Below are 18,426 nucleotides of genomic sequence, written 5' to 3'. Positions count from 1 at the left end.
GTCCAGATATCAATACAATATATAAAAAGGTTGTAGCATAAACCGCTCTCTAGCGTAAATCCTAAGAACACAAAAGTCAGAACTAGAATTATGAATTATTTATTCCAATACTTCAGAGCTTAGAAATAAAAACTGGTTACAAATATGATTGCAAAGATTTTAAAAGTACACACAGAAGAATACAACTCAAACAAAATAAAAAGGGATGAAAATCACAGAACTGTATCTTACACACGCAAGTACTGAGTCTGCAGTGGCAGTAGCGCACGCAGGGGGGGTTTCTGAGTACCCAGAAACCCCCCCAGGAGTCTAATGGCCATAGGCTGAAAGCTGAGGGTCTCCTCTTTCCAAGGGTACAAGAATTTTAAAAATCGGCCCTTGGGAACCGGAGATATCTGACTTCAAATCAGTGGTCCCCATCCAAGCCTGTTAATTGCTCTTCCCAGTCAGATAGTTCAGGTTCTGTCTGGCTTAAAGTTTTTCTGAGGATATATTCCAAAAGCTGAGACTCTCCCTCTTTAAAGGACACTAGTAGCTTGTCTCTACTGTTCCCAGAACCAGAGATATCATCCTTCCAGCAGCTGGTTACTGCTCCAGCTCCACACACCTAATATGTAGTTTTATATACTCGTTGGCAGATTGCTCTGCCTCCTGAACTCTAATCCCCTAGTCCCCAGCACCATTTGGTAGGTGGGATTCTCTAGTTTTTAGTTCCATTAAAATCTAAGAAATCTATTTCTGGGAACTGGAGATATCTGCAGTCAAGCAAGCTGTCCTCCCACCAGAAAATTATGAATAATGAGCCCACTCCACTATACACCCCTCCTCTGCATATTAAACATCCTCCACCACCCTGGAAGTTATGTATCAGGCCCCCTTCATTCAGCCCAATGCCCCCTTCTCCCACCCCATCTGATCCAGGCCCTACATGCTGAGCGGTTGATATAATATACCCTACCACCCGCAGGACATCAAAGCTTCCGCTCATAGCACCCCCCGCCCCTACCGCTGGAGGATCGGTAGGAGCCCCAATACATTGCTATGCCCAGGGGCCTACACTGCTGTTATGTATGCATATATATATATGTGTGTGTGTGTGTGTGTATATTATTATTATTATTAATATTATACATTTGGTCTATCTATAATACTTTAACTGACCCGGCATATACTGGGTCACCTAAGTGTCCATCTCCGTGCTTTGCTCCGCCCCTCTGGAAACCCCCTTCTGAAAATCCTGCATTTGCCACTGAGTGGGGGATTTCACATGCCTACTTGCTGATCCCCAAGAAGTAGCACACGCTCTAGGGACAAGAGTGCAATTCTACCTGCAGATTCCCTCATCCCTCCCACCTTTGGGATTTTGACCATTTACCTGCTGCACACTAATGAATGTCCCTAAATCATTGATCTTTCTACATGAAAGGATTAGTCCACTGCTTCTAAGTGATTTGTACAAATTCCTTACCCAGTGGGATGCAACAGACAGGAGGCCAAGTCTGATAAGAGATCTGTGCTGGAGAATGTACTGGACAATGTTGATGTAACCCTTAATCTGGTTTATGAGGGGTCTCAGATATTATCTGACATCCTAACTTCAGAGAACTCTACAGATGGTTACTCTGAGAGAATGTCCACCATGCTTACACTCTGCAGGGGGAAATGAAAGGCAACCCCCCCCCCCCCCCCCCTTAGCCCTCTGGGTCACATTAAGTTCACAAGCAGAATACAAGAAATACATTGATCTCACATCCAATAACACTATACATGATTTATTTGATCCATCAGGTGATCGGAACGTGACAAAGTCTATGGCTATGCCTTTACTGCTTTATATCAATATGTAGCAATGTTGGATAAAGCAGTGAATAAAAAAGGAAGTTTTCTCCCCGGATCCGGCGGTGACATATTCCTAGTGGCAGCTATTTCCCAGCTGTACCGGTGGATACAGGTGCACTACATGTCCAAGTGTCATACCTTTTCAGCATTGATGAGCCCGTACAGTAAAGCGCTGGCTGTGGCTCTCTGGCGCTGGCCGTGGCTCTCTGGCGCTGGCCATGGCCCTCTGGCGCTGGCCTTGGCTCTATGGTGCTGGCCATGGCTCTCTGGCACAGCCATGGCAATGGGATATGGTCATTAGGTGGACCCAATTTAGGTTGACATGCATTGTGTCAACCTCTGAATCTCGACAGGCCTTAGGTCACACCTGAAATAGGTCGAAGTGGCCAAGGTCAACAGTGTTGGAAGGGCGACACAAGCATTAGGTCAACAATGGGAAGAGCGACAGTCAAAAGGCCGACATAAGTTTTTCACATTTTTTTTGAGCCAACATGTGCCGACAGGTGGAATTTAATGGCAAGTGAAATAGTGCGTCCGAAGCATGCAAGGGGACGCGGGACTCGTAGACGGTGTCCATGTCAATGGTGTCGACATTCGGGATAAAAAATGTGAAAAACTCCTGTCGACCTTTTCACTATCAACCTTCCCATTGTCAACCTAATGCTTGTGTCAAACTTCTGACCCCGTCAACCTTAGCCAAGTTGACCTATTTCAGATGTCGACCTTTAGTGGTAGACTTAATGCAAGTCGACCTAAAGTGGGTTGACCCAATGACCCATACAAATGCCAACTTTAGTCATTCACCAAGTCCCTGACTATGTGGTGGATCTGTGCAATATCACCAGAGACCGGGGAATGTCCTCCAATTATCACCCAGCATGCACCGTGGTATGTATTATTATTATTACTATGTTTCATGTGTTTCGCAGCATATTCCATTGCACTTTGCAATTGGAAGCAACAATGATAGAATCAGGTAATAACAGAATACATCCAATATCTATAGGGAGATAGGTACGTGATACCCAATGATCGGTGTGTGATATAGGTGCGTGATACCCAATGATCGGTGTGTGATATAGGTACGTGATACCCAATGATCGGTGTGTGATATAGGTACGTGATACCCAATGATTGGTGTGTGATATAGGTACGTGATACACAATGATCGGTGTGTGATATAGGTATGCGATACCCAGTGATTGGTGTGTGATATAGGTACGTGATACACAATGATCGGTGTGTGATATAGGTACGTGATACCCAATGATCGGTGTGTGATATAGGTATGTGATACCCAATGATCGGTGTGTGATATAGGTACGTGATACCCAATGATCGGTGTGTGATATAGGTACGTGATACCCAATGATCGGTGTGTGATATAGGTACAAGATACCCAATGATCGGTGTGTGATATAGGTACGTGATACCCAATGATCGGTGTGTGATATAGGTACGTGATACCCAATGATCGGTGTGTGATATAGGTACGTGATACCCAATGATCGGTGTGTGATATAGGTACGTGATACCCAATGATCGGTATGTGATATAGGTACGTGATACCCAATGATTGGTGTGTGATATAGGTATGTGATATACAATGATCGGTGCGTGATATAGGTACGTGATACCCAATGATCGGTGCGTGATATAGGTATGTGATACCCAATGATCGGTGTGTGATATAGGTACGTCATACCCAATGATCGGTGTGTGATATAGGTACGTGATACCCAATGATCGGTGTGTGATATAGGTACGTGATACCCAATGATCGGTGTGTGATATAGGTACGTGATACCCAATGATCGGTGTGTGATATAGGTATGTGATATACAATGATCGGTGTGTGAAATAGGTACGTGATACCCAATGATCTTTGTGTGATATAGGTACGTGATACCCAATGATCGGTGTGTGATATAGGTGCGATACACAATGATCGGTGTGTGATATAGGTGCGATACACAATGATCGGTGTGTGATATAGGTACGTGATACCCAATGATCGGTGTGTGATATAGGTACGTGATACCCAATGATCGGTGTGTGATATAGGTACGTGATAACCAATGATCGGTGTGTGATATAGGTACGTGATACCCAATGATCGGTGTGTGATATAGGTACGTGATACCCAATGATCGGTGTGTGATATAGGTACGTGATACCCAATGATTGGTGTGTGATATAGGTACGTGATACCCAATGATCGGTGTGTGATATAGGTACGTGATACACAATGATCGGTGTGTGATATAGGTGCGATACACAATGATCGGTGTGTGATATAGGTACGTGATACCCAATGATCGGTGTGTGATATAGGTACGTGATACCCAATGATCGGTGTGTGATATAGGTGTGCGATACACAATGATCGGTGTGTGATATAGGTGCGTGATACACAAGGACAGGTGGTATCTACTGTATTACATAATGGTCACCATCTTACAGAGGCTCTTGGTGGCTGTATGTACGCTGACCCAGCAATGCTGGCCGGGGGTCAGGAGGATGGGACATTGAGGATATGTGTGGCTGGTGCAGTTGGGATGTGATTGGATAGGACAGATTATGAAGGTTATATGGGCGGGTCTGGAATCTGATAGGCTGCCTGAAGAGGTGAGTCCTCAGGGAACACTGGGAGGATTGGTGACTGGAGGAGAGTCTTATTGTGGGTGGGAGGAGATTCCACAGAGTGGGTGCAGCCAGAAGTAAGTCCTATAACCTGACCGGGAGCAAGCACTGCGTATGGATGAGAGGGGGAGGGGTTATACGGTCGACCCAATTAAGGACGGCAGCCAATAAGTCATCCACTATTGGTCGACAGGCCATAGGTTGACACATGAAAAAAGATCCACATACCTTAGGTCATGGGTCTTCAAACTGCGGCCCTCCAGATGTTGTGGAACTACATGTCCCAGCATGCCCTGACAGTGTTGGCGTGCTCTTATAGGAAAAAATGTGGCAATGCATGCTGGAACATGTAGTTTCACAACATCTGGAGGGCCACAGTTTGCAGACCCATGCCTTAGGTGGACAGGGTCAAAAGGTCGACACAACCAATAGGTCAACATGGGAAAGGTCAACATGAAACAGGTTTTTCATGTTTTCTTGGTGTCTATGACGACATAAGTGACCACGTCCCCTAGCACGGCTCACTTCACTCGCTTAGCCAGGTGCCGGGGGTCTGCGCATGTACAGTACCTGCTGACCCCTGGCTGACCCCACTGCCCCACCCGCATTGCGGTGTGTAACCTCTAGCTACAGTCATGTGCTACCGCCATCTCAGAACCCGATGCTGCCCGATACCGATACATCGGGCAGCATCGCACCCTCCATAGTAACCTCTGGGGATGCAGCCGGCGGCAGCACAGGAGGGATCGCAGTAGGGATCTTATGTCTTAGATTCAGGAGATCCTTAATATTCGTGGGTAACTGAATTCGCTGCAACTATTAAATAATACATGGGCCCCTCTCTTATGATCTAATGTGATGCACACACGGTGGGGTGATTTAGGTTGGTTTGCAAGGCATGCACTGCAGTGGGGCTGATGTAACATGTGCAGAGAGAGTTAAATTTGAAGGAGTTATGCTGTTTCTGTGCAGGGTAAATACTGTCTTCTTTATTCTTCACTGCAATTGAGATATCAGTTTAAACACACCCCACCCAAATCTGACTCTCTCTGCACAGGTGACATCTGCCCCACCTGCAGTGCAGCATGGTTTTGTCCATTAAAGATTGAGTTTGCTTATGCAAACCAACCTGAATCACCCCATGATCTGAAGATGCTGCTAATGACCAGTATGTTGGGAGTTGCCGATCTTACAATAGATATTATGTGAAATTACCCACATAGGATCTATCGTGTGTCTGGGAAGCTGCCGGGGAGTTAACGGGAAATCGCGACACGATCTGGATAAAGATGCTGGTCCTCCTGATGCATGGCCAGCTTCACTTACCCCACCATGTATGTTGGGTGCTCGCTTATAGGTGCCCACACGCGGTACGTTTTGTACTACATGTGTTTTGTACTAGAACACATTGCATGGGATACGCTAAAACAGCGAGCAATTTGAACTAGATGCTATATCTACAGTAGTACAAAACGTACAGGCTGCGGATACTGTTTGTACTTTGTGATACGCACTGCGAGCCCACAAAAACAGGGTGCGATGTGAACTGCATGCGATGTGCTTTGATCTAATAAGTTCAAAACGCATCCGACCATCGCGCAGTGTGTGGGCACCTTTACAGTGCAGCAGCCGGACTCAGTGGCATGGGGATACCGTCGGTTGGTCGACCTAAAGATGGTCGACAGTCATTAGGGCGACATACTGCAAGGTTGACATAGATCTAGGTCGACAAGGGACAATGTCGACAGGTGATAAGGTCGACACAAACATTAGGTCGACAGTTATTAGGTCGACATGGGGTTTTTCGCTGATTTTTGAGCCGACATGTGCCGACAGGCGGTATTTCATGCCCTACCATCCACTAGGGCGTGGTGGGAGAATAAAATAGTGTGCCGAGCGCAGCGAGCCATGCAAGGGGACGCGGTGCACTTAATCCTGTGTCCATATCGACTGTGTCAACATTCGGGTAAAAAAAACAACATGTCGACCTTTTGACTGTCGACCTAGACCATGTCGACATAATGCTTGTGTCGACCTTATCACCTGTCGACCTTGTCCCATGTCGACCTTGTAGTATGTTGACCTAGTGGTGTCGACCTAATGACTGTCGACCATCTTTAGGCTGACCACATGACCCCATTCCATGGCATAAATCCAAAAGTGTGATGTGCGGTTTTGCGTTCCACCACGTTCCAGTGCGGTTTTGGTCGCACAAGCCAGCTCCTGTATACCAGGGCCCCAGGGGTCAGCAGGTATAGCTGGTGGACTTGTCTACATTCACCGCTATGTCCTGGAGGGTCCATGCACGGCCGGTATTCCTGAATTCAGCGGTCGCGGTCACTGCTGCCGGAAGTCCTGATTCTGCCTGAAGTCGGGTCTGTATCGCAGGCAGCAATTACTCCTGAGCAACAGCTGTCAGTGGGCGGGCCGGCCGTGGGTGCTCATCATTTTCCATAGGTGCCCGGGAATGGGGTGTACAGGTGGAGTTGTGATGATCTCCTACTTTACCAGGTAAAATTCAATTCTTCTGCTCTGCTTCAGTTCTAATCCACCGGAGAGGCAGTAAGGAGAACTAGTCCCGGCACTGGGGCGTAAAGTGGTCATGGAGAGGTGGAGGAACTCATTCCCCTGCCAGCTACCACCCAACTACTTCCGCCTACCATTACAGGTGGTGGAGCTCTGATCCACCCTCCCCTCACACACACTCACACACACACTTTAACCCCGGACAGGGCGCGGGGATAATTATACAGGTTATGTAGACATCATTTATTCAGGGAAATTACTGCGCAGCTGATTTTGGTCAATAAAGTCACAAACTTTTTTCTCTGATTCAACAGTCTCAGCAATAAACATTCACAATGGCATTGACACATATACAGTAGTTTTCTATTGTCCCTTAACACAAACATATGTATCAAGTGAATACAATCACACGCCTTACACAGATACTCGCAATCCCTAGAATCTCCATTTATGCCATAACCATAATGCAGAAGTGTTCAATAAACATTGACATGAAGAAGATACATTTATATAAAAACATATAATCAATGATTGGCAGAAGGTTTTTAACAAGAACTTTGTATTTTACCATCCAACCCAGAAAGCCCTGAATTAGGAGATGGGGAGAGAGAGAGGAGGAGGGAGAGATTACAGCCTCGCTTTCCGGAAATGTAGCAAAAAACTGGAACGGTCCGGACCATACGTGGTGGCTGTAACCTCCATTCCTTGTCCCAGGTGACATCCATCACAGTTTCTACTTTCCTCATTACTACCTTGTCAGTCATAGATAGAATGTGACAGAACATTCCCTGCCCATGGACATGGCAGGAGCTCCGTAATTCAGGTCCAGATTGCAAAAACCAGAGCAAATCTTATGTAATAGTCCCATATACAGTAATGTGCTGGGAAGGAGACAGTGGGCAGCTCAGCCATCAGTCGAGTATTGGTTGCTGTTATTGTCACTCGCTGCCCAACAGCCTCTCTCTCTCGGTACCCTCATTATTAGATACTTGGTTGTCTTCATTCTTCTTACGTCCAAAGAGACGGCCTATGCGGTGTCCAATCCAGGCTCCAATGGGCCCCAGTATAGCCCCACCTACAGGTACACCAATCCCAACTGCAACTTCAACAGCTACCAGCTCTGCAACAATAAGTGCTCCAGCAACAGCACCTCCCACTGCGCCTCCAACCGCAACCAGGGCTAGACCCCCCACTGCTAAACCCACTCGTGCTGCATACTTAATATTGCGACTTTCGTGCTGGGCACATAGTCCCTCCACTTCTTGCATCATATTCATCCTCAGCTTATTCTCAAGTTCCTGCTTCTGTGTTTCATCACCTTTCAGGCGGCTCGTGTACTCGCTGAGACGGGCTTCAACCTCAGCTGTGAATTTATTCTTTAATTTAGGTGCTGTAATCTTCAGGATGCCAAATCCAGAGGGGGTCTAATAAAGATCAAGAAGCAGGTTCAGCACAATAATAAACAGACGGGATCAGGAAATGTTGCAGGACAAAACAAGAAAAGATAAAGACATAAGAAGCTGGACGCCATTCCATATAGGAGACAATCAGCAAATAATCTTGGTTCTTCAGCTGTTATTGAACTACACATCCCAGCATGCCCTGCCACGGTTTTAGCATTTTCAAATCTCAAAATTGTAGCAGAGCATGCTGGGATGTGTAGTTCAACAACAGCTGGGAAGCCAATGGTTCCCCATTCCTGGTTAAAGGGGATTCCAGGGTATGAAAGAGACTGATCCTTGAAGCATTAGGAGAATTATAAGAGGGACCAAATGTGGTGAGAAAATGTTTGGGCAGAGTTGGAGAGGTCCCCTACACATGGGACATTGGGAGCCGAGGAAAGGACAACATTATGAGAGGAGGGGTGAGCATCTCGGAAGTCAGGATAGGAGGAGAGAGGTCAGAGACAGGTAAATGTGGACTAGAATACTGGTCATGTTGGTGGCTGGAGGAGCAACAGATGCACAGAGAAAGACCATGGAGGCAGAGATGAAGTAGAAACGGGGGCCAAGAACAAAGTCATGGGGGACATGGACGCGTGTAAGCTGGTAGACCTGAATAAGGTCCAATGTGTATAAGGGGTATATGCTGTGGTACACTACATGTAGACATGCCAATTTTGAGCGGCCATGCCCACTTTGCAGTGCGTAAGTGCACATAACTGCAGCTTTCACCTTTGTATACCCCCACTTCAAAATGTCCGCCTCGACCACTGGAGAAGAAGGTGTTGGGTCGCTGAAGGGGATTCCAGCCACCATTTTGTCCGCCAAGGCTGCTTAGAGAGGGAGAGGTCATTGTTATGAATGTGAAGTCAGCGAGAGAGTTAAACTTTCTCCAGAAGTATTTAGAGAAGTGGTGGCCTTACTGGAGAAAGCAGATTAAAGTGTATAGCCAAAGACAGAGGAGGGGACCAGCATAGGCAGCCTTATAGTGGCAGCTCAGGCAATAGAGTACAGTGCAGATGTGAGAGCATGGTTGTATATGGAGAAAGCCTGGATAGGACAGACAAGGACAGTGATAGGTAGAAAAGAGAGGCCAAGCAGTGGGAGAAACCGGAGAGTTCCAGCGGGTCAAGGTTCCATCTAGTAAGAGAAGACTTGGCAGGTGATGTAGGGATGGCATTTGCTAAATCAGTGGAGGTGGTCAGAGATAGGAGGTGTTCATGTCTGAGACAGCACAGAGCTGAGTGAAGACCAGGCCCAGGTAAAAACCAAAGTGAGGACAATGGTTTGGGATGGGGTAGTTGATTTTGAGATACTAAACAAGGCAGATGGGGTGAGAAGTTAAGAGGCAGCTCGGCTAGTATTGTCATTATTAGTAACGTGAGGGTTGAGAGAAGAATATATATATGTATGTATGCGTATATATATATATATATATATATATATATATATATATATATATATATATATATATATATATATATATATATATATATATATATATATATATATATAATAAAGCTGATCTGGTTTTTAATTTATCCACCAAAGAATTGACCCCCATGGAGACACAGGTACTTTCACATGGCCTGTCCTTTGTGCCCACGTCACCGGCAGATCCATTTCAACATAAAATGGAGACATACAAACTTCACAGGACCTTGAAACTCAAGGAACACTTTGGGAAAGCAGCACCACCACCACCAAAGCAAGCGTGCGACGAGATACCATCACAGTTGAAAAAACTGCTACCAAGATCTAAGTTTGATCCTCTAAGTAACAACCACACCATTAAGTCTTTCATTAGAATCATGGGGGAACCTGCAGCGACATCAGCCTCACCCAGGTTGGTAAACAGATATCATAATTTGAACAAGGAAGAACAAGGGGCCCTTAAGACATTGTCTGAAAGGACTGACATAATTATTAGGGGAGCGGACAAAGGGGGAGCAGTAGTGGTACAGGACGTCACTGACTATCATCAAGAATGTCTTCGACAACTATCAGTGTCAACCACATACCGCCCCCTAACATCCGACCCCACTAACATCTATAAAAGAGAGCTAGATGCAGTCCTGAATGTGGCAGTTCAACAGGGACAAATTACTAGTGAATTATGTTCAGCACTTAAAGTTGAACATCCACGCACCCCGCTATTCTATACGGTCCCCAGGGTCCATAAGACTCTGAACAAACCCCCCGGACGACCGATAGTGTCGGCGGTCGAATCTTTATACCAACCCATCGCAGTGTATCTGGACTCAATATTAAATCATTGTATTCAACAGATACCGTCGTATATCAAGGACACTACTGCGATATTACAATCATTGGGAGACATAGGACCTTTACCACCTCAATTCCACATGTATAGTGCAGATGTGACTAGCCTCTACACCTGTATACCGCATGGGGCAGGTGTGGAGTCAGTCCGTCGACTTATCACCAACAATGTCTTATGATGGTCTTAACCCATAACTACTTTTTGTATAATGGCAAATACTATTTACAGGTAGCAGGGTGTGCGATGGGGTCCTCAGTGGCCCCATCGTACGCGAATGCATTTATGTTTTCAGTGGAACAGGATTTATTTTACAGAAATGGGATTCTGATATCGGAAATACGATTGTATCGAAGATTTATCGATGACTTAATCATTTTTTGGATGGGTACAAAAGAGTCTTTAAGCAACCTTCTGGATGCTCATAATCTCACTGATAGTGTGATTAAACTCACTTTTGATATCAGTGAGAGTAATATACATTTTTTAGATATTAACATCCAGGTCTCCAACAATCAGATTGCCACTTCGATTTATGTCAAACCTACGGACAGGAACACTGTTCTTAAAGCTAATAGTTTTCACCCAGTATCCCTCAAAAAGGGACTCCCCTATTCCCAGCTTCTCAGAGTCCGTAGAATCACGTCAGATCCGGACCAGACGGTGGAAGCATTAAACCAAATGATAGAAAAATTTGTTGAAAGGGGATATGATCGCATTGAATTGGGTAAAATTAAAGAGAAAGTATTGTCCATACCCAGGCCACAAACTATGATCGCTAAACCCAAGAAAAATATGGGTGAAGTGATACCCTTGGTTAATAAATACACAATTGACACAGATCCTGTCATCAAAAAGGCCAAACGATGGTGGCCTATGATCAATTCAGATCCTGATTTACCCACCCTGAAAACTAGTAGATTGTTGCCCAGTTACACTAGGGGTAACAACATCCGGGATAAAGTAGTCAAATTGGATGTAACCCCTCTCCTTAAAAAACAACATACGCATTTTTTGACCCAAAAAACTGGAAGCTTTAGATGCTTGGGTTGCACTACGTGCAATACCCTAACACCAAGCAAAACATTTAACCATCCACATACAGGTAGACGTATAAACATCAGGCAAGCTGTCACCTGTACTACTACGTATGTTATATACATGTTAGCTTGTCCATGTGGGCTGTCATACGTGGGCAAGACCCAACGACAGTTTAGGGAGCGTATGGCGCAGCATCGAAGCGCCATAAAACAAGCACTCAGTAGTGGCTCGAGTGAACAGCCTGTGGCCAGGCATTTTGCCCAATACAAGCATACCATTCCCAGCCTAAGGGCTATTATTATAGACCATGTTCCTACCACTTTAAGGGGAGGGAACAGGGCAAAAATTCTCTTGCAAAGAGAAAGCAAATGGATATATTCCTTAGACACCATCGCACCTAGGGGTCTGAATGAGGCCCTGGGACTGCAGTGCTTTCTTTGAAAAGATTTGCCTCAGTGTTTTTTCATGTTTTTTGCTTCATTATTACTGTAGGTCACTTATACCCTTAGGTAGTGGAAATTCCCACCTTAAAGGATGCATAACATTATGTAAATTCCGTATCAGTTTGATTATAATATTGCATCTTTTGATGTTATTATTTACTGCTGTCCATAAATCTCAAATGTTCTTATGTTGTTTTTAACCATGATATTTTAATCAGTAACTTTTAAATGTTTCTTTGCGTGCAGGAATCGCAAATGCTGTAAAAGATGGCCGCCGTTTGTTTACATCTCCAGGCGTAGCCTAGCAACCTTGATTCCCTGCCGGAGTGATGTCACTGTGCGGCGCCGCCGTCCCACGTGCATTGGACGCGACGGGGAAACAGCGTGGAGCACCCGGAGCGGGCGGCGACGCCGGACAGGTGAGAGCACTCTTGTTTTAATTATTTGAGTGTCACATATGCTATATATATGCTTGTTTTGCACATACTGTTTGTTCCTTAAGTCCCTGAAGACGGGGGGATATACCCCGAAACGCCGTTGGGCGCCGTGATATCACACACCGATCATTGGGTATCACGTACCTATATCACACCGATCATTGTATATCACATACCTATATCACACACCGATCATTGTGTATCACGTACCTACAGTATATAACACACCGATCATTGTGTATCACATACCTATATCACACACCGATCATTGTGTATCACATACCTATATCACACACCGATCATTGGGTATCACGTACCTATATCACACACCGATCATTGTGTATCACACACCGATCCTTGTGTATCACATACCTATATCACACACCGATCATTGTGTATCACGTACCTACAGTATATCACACACCGATCATTGTGTATCAGGTACCTATATCACACACCGATCATTGTGTATCAGGTACCTATATCACACACCGATCATTGTGTATCACACACCGATCCTTGTGTATCACATACCTATATCACACACCGATCATTGTGTATCACATACCTATATCACACACCGATCATTGGGTATCACGTACCTATATCACACACCGATCATTGGGTATCACACACCGATCCTTGTGTATCACATACCTATATCACACACCGATCATTGTGTATCACGTACCTACAGTATATCACACCGATCATTGTGTATCAGGTACCTATATCACACACCGATCATTGTGTATCAGGTACCTATATCACACACCGATCATCGTGTATCACACACCGATCCTTGTGTATCACATACCTATATCACACACCGATCATTGTGTATCACGTACCTACAGTATATCACACACCGATCATTGTGTATCAGGTACCTATATCACACACCGATCATTGTGTATCAGGTACCTATATCACACACCGATCATTGTGTATCACACACCGATCCTTGTGTATCACATACCTATATCACACACCGATCATTGTGTATCACGTACCTACAGTATATCACACACCGATCATTGTGTATCACGTACCTATGTCATACACCGATCATTGTGTATCAGGTACCTATATCACACACCGATCATTGGGTATCACATACCTATATCACACACCGATCATTGGGTATAACGTACCTATATAACACACCGATCATTGTGTATAACGTACCTATGTCACACACCGATCATTGTGTATCACGTACCTATATCACACACTGATCATTGGGTATCACATACCTATATCACACACCGATCATTGGGTATAACGTACCTATATCACACACCGATCATTGGGTATCGCGTACCTATATCACACACCGATCATTGTGTATCACATAGCTATATCACACACCGATCATTGTGTATCACGTACCTATATCACACACCGATCATTGGGTATCACGTACCTATATCACACACCGATCATTGGGTATCACATTACTACAGTATATCACACACCGATCATTGTGTATCACGTACCTATATCACACACCGATCACTGTGTATCACATAGCTATATCACACACTGATCATTGTGTATCACGTACCTATATCACACACCGATCATTGGGTATCACGTACCTATATCACACACCGATCATTGTGTATCACATACCTATATCACACACTGATCATTGGGTATCACGTACCTCTATCACACACCGATCATTGGGTATTGCGTACTTATATCACACACCGATCATTGGGTATCACGTACCTGTATCACACACCGATCATTGGGTATCACATACCTATATCACACACCGATCATTGGGTATCACATACCTATATCACACACCGATCATTGGGTATCACGTACCTATTACACACCGATCATTGGGTATCACGTACCTATATCACACACCGATCATTGTGTTTCACGTACCTACAGTATATAACACACCGATCATTGGGTATCACGTACCTATATCACACCGATCATTGTGTATCACATACCTAAATCACACACCGATCATTGTGTTTCACGTACCTACAGTATATAACACACCGATCTTTGGGTATCACGTACCTATATCACACACCGATCATTGTGTATCACATACCTATATCACACACCGATCATTGGGTATCACGTACCTATATCACACACCGATCATTGTGTATCACACACCGATCCTTGTGTATCACATACCTATATCACACACCGATCATTGTGTATCACATACCTACAGTGTATCACACACCGATCATTGTGTATCAGGTACCTATATCACACACCGACCATTGTGTATCAGGTACCTATATCACACACCGATCATTGTGTATCACACACCGATCCTTGTGTATCACATACCTATATCACAAACCAATCATTGGGTATCACGTACCTATATCACACACCGATCATTGGGTATCACGTACCTATATCACACACCAATCATTGGGTATCACATAGCTATATCACACACCGATCATTGGGTATCACGTACCTATATCACACACCGATCATTGTGTATCACATAGCTATATCACACACCGATCATTGGGTATCACATAGCTATATCACACACCGATCATTGTGTATCACATAGCTATATCACACACCGATCATTGGGTATCACGTACCTATATCACACACCGATCATTGGGTATCACGTACCTATATCACACACCGATCATTGGGTATCACGTACCTATATCACACACCGATCATTGTGTATCACATAGCTATATCACACACCGATCATTGTGTATCACATACCTATATCACACACCAATCATTGGGTATCACGTACCTATATCACACACCGATCATTGTGTATCACATACCTATATCACACACCAATCATTGGGTATCACGTACCTATATCACACACCGATCATTGGGTATCACGTACCTATATCACACACCAATCATTGGGTATCACGTACCTATATCACACACCGATCATTGGGTATCACGTACCTATATCACACACCGATCATTGTGTATCACGTACCTATATCACACACCGATCATTGTGTATCACGTACCTATATCACACACTGATCATTGGGTATCACATACCGATCATTGGGTATCACGTACCTCTATCACACACCGATCATTGGGTATCGCGTACTTATATCACACACCGATCATTGGGTATCACGTACCTGTATCACACACCGATCATTGGGTATCACATACCTATATCACACACCGATCATTAGGTATCACATACCTATATCACACACCGATCATTGGGTATCACGTACCTATTACACACCGATCATTGGGTATCACGTACCTAAATCACACACCGATCATTGTGTTTCACGTACCTACAGTATATAACACACCGATCTTTGGGTATCACGTACCTATATCACACACCGATCATTGTGTATCACATACCAATATCACACACCGATCATTGTGTTTCACGTACCTACAGTATATAACACACCGATCTTTGGGTATCACGTACCTATATCACACACCGATCATTGTGTATCACATACCTATATCACACACCGATCATTGGGTATCACGTACCTATATCACACACCGATCATTGTGTATCACACACCGATCCTTGTGTATCACATACCTATATCACACACCGATCATTGTGTATCACATACCTACAGTGTATCACACACCGATCATTGTGTATCAGGTACCTATATCGGGATGCGGTTAATTTCCCGGCGGTCGGGATCCCGGCGGTCGGAATCCCGACCGCCGAAATTCCGAAACTTTCTCCCTCCGTGGGTGTCCACGACACCCATAGAGGGAGAATAAAATAGCGTGCCGAGCGTAGCGAGGCACCGGGCCCGCTGCGTGGCGAGCGCAGCGAGCCCGCAAGGGGGGGCGATCCATGTCCCCCCCTTGTCGGGATTTCGGCGGTCGGGATTCCAGTGTCGGGATTCCGACCGCCGGGATCCCGACCGCCGGGAAATCGTATCGGATCCACCTATATCACACACCGACCATTGTGTATCAGGTACCTATATCACACACCGATCATTGTGTATCACACACCGATCCTTGTGTATCACATACCTATATCACACACCAATCATTGTGTATCACTTACCTACAGTATATCACACACCGATCATTGTGTATTACGTACCTATGTCACACACCGATCATTGTGTATCAGATACCTATATCACACACCGATCATTGGGTATCACACACCTATATCACACACCGATCATTGGGTATCACATACCTATATCACACACCAATCATTGGGTATCACGTACCTATATCACACACCGATCATTGGGTATCACGTACCTATATCACACACCAATCATTGGGTATCACATAGCTATATCACACACCGATCATTGGGTATCACGTACCTATATCACACACCGATCATTGTGTATCACATAGCTATATCACACACCGATCATTGTGTATCACGTACCTATATCACACACCGATCATTGGGTATCACGTACCTATATCACACACCGATCATTGGGTATCACGTACCTATATCACACACCGATCATTGTGTATCACATAGCTATATCACACACCGATCATTGTGTATCACATAGCTATATCACACACCGATCATTGTGTATCACGTACCTATATCACACACCGATCATTGGGTATCACGTACCTATATCACACACCGATCATTGGGTATCACATACCTATATCACACACCAATCATTGGGTATCACGTACCTATATCACACACCAATCATTGGGTATCACGTACCTATATCACACACCAATCATTGGGTATCACGTACCTATATCACACACCGATCATTGGGTATCACGTACCTATATCACACACCGATCATTGTGTATCACATAGCTATATCACACACCGATCATTGTGTATCACGTACCTATATCACACACCGATCATTGGGTATCACGTACCTATATCACACACCGATCATTGTGTATCACATACCTATATCACACACCGATCATTGTGTATCACATACCTACAGTATATCACACACCGATCATTGGGTATCGCGTACCTATATCACACACCGATCATTGGGTATCACATACCTACAGTATATCAAACACTGATCATTGGGTATCACGTACCTATATTACACACCGATCATTGTGTATCACATACCTATATCACACACCGATCATTGTGTATCACGTACCTATATCACACACCGATCATTGGGTATCACATACCTATATCACACACCGATCATTGGGTATCACGTACCTATATCACACACCGATCATTGGGTATCGCGTACCTATATCACACACCGATCATTGGGTATCGCGTACCTATATCACACACCGATCATTGGGTATCACGTACCTATATCACACACCGATCATTAGGTATCACGTACCTATATCACACACCGATCATTGGGTATCACATACCTATATCACACACCGATCATTGGGTATCACATACCTATATCACACACCGATCATTGGGTATCATGTACCTATATCACACCGATCATTGTATATCACATACCTATATCACACACTGATCATACAGTGTATGATATATGTATATATATATACGCGCGTCTCAGTGTATTCGCTGGCGCGGCTGCTGGCGGGTCGCCAGCGAGGACGTTCTGGCGACCCGCCAGCCAGGATGGGACCTGACCCATCTGTATTTCAAAATAAGAGGAGGGGGTACTTATCAATGAAAAGCCTAATCAAGGGGTACGGGAGAGAAAAAAGGTTGGGAACCACTGTACTACAGGATAAAAACACGGACTGGTGGGATAAATTAAACACACAGGTGTCTGTGTATAAGCAGGAATTAGTTG

General features: G+C 44.7%; 1 protein-coding gene across 1 annotated transcript in view; it reads right to left on the bottom strand.

Annotated features, from left to right (window-relative positions):
- Positions 1-7,236: 7,236 nt before the first annotated feature.
- LOC146019756 (RING finger protein 112-like) overlaps positions 7,237-18,426 on the bottom strand; it is a 64,179-nt gene continuing 52,989 nt past the window's right edge. The window contains exon 12 of the mRNA XM_083152288.1: positions 7,237-8,432. Coding sequence (XP_083008414.1) covers positions 7,947-8,432 — 486 coding nt within the window. The 3' untranslated portion in view covers positions 7,237-7,946. The remainder of the gene's footprint in view (positions 8,433-18,426) is intronic.

The sequence above is a fragment of the Crinia signifera genome, chromosome 7, assembly GCF_055691185.1.
Source record: "Crinia signifera chromosome 7, ASM5569118v1, whole genome shotgun sequence".
Classification (NCBI taxonomy): Eukaryota; Metazoa; Chordata; class Amphibia; order Anura; family Myobatrachidae; genus Crinia; species Crinia signifera.
Note: the sequence above shows the minus strand (reverse complement) of the source record. Positions and strands in the feature narration are given on the sequence as shown.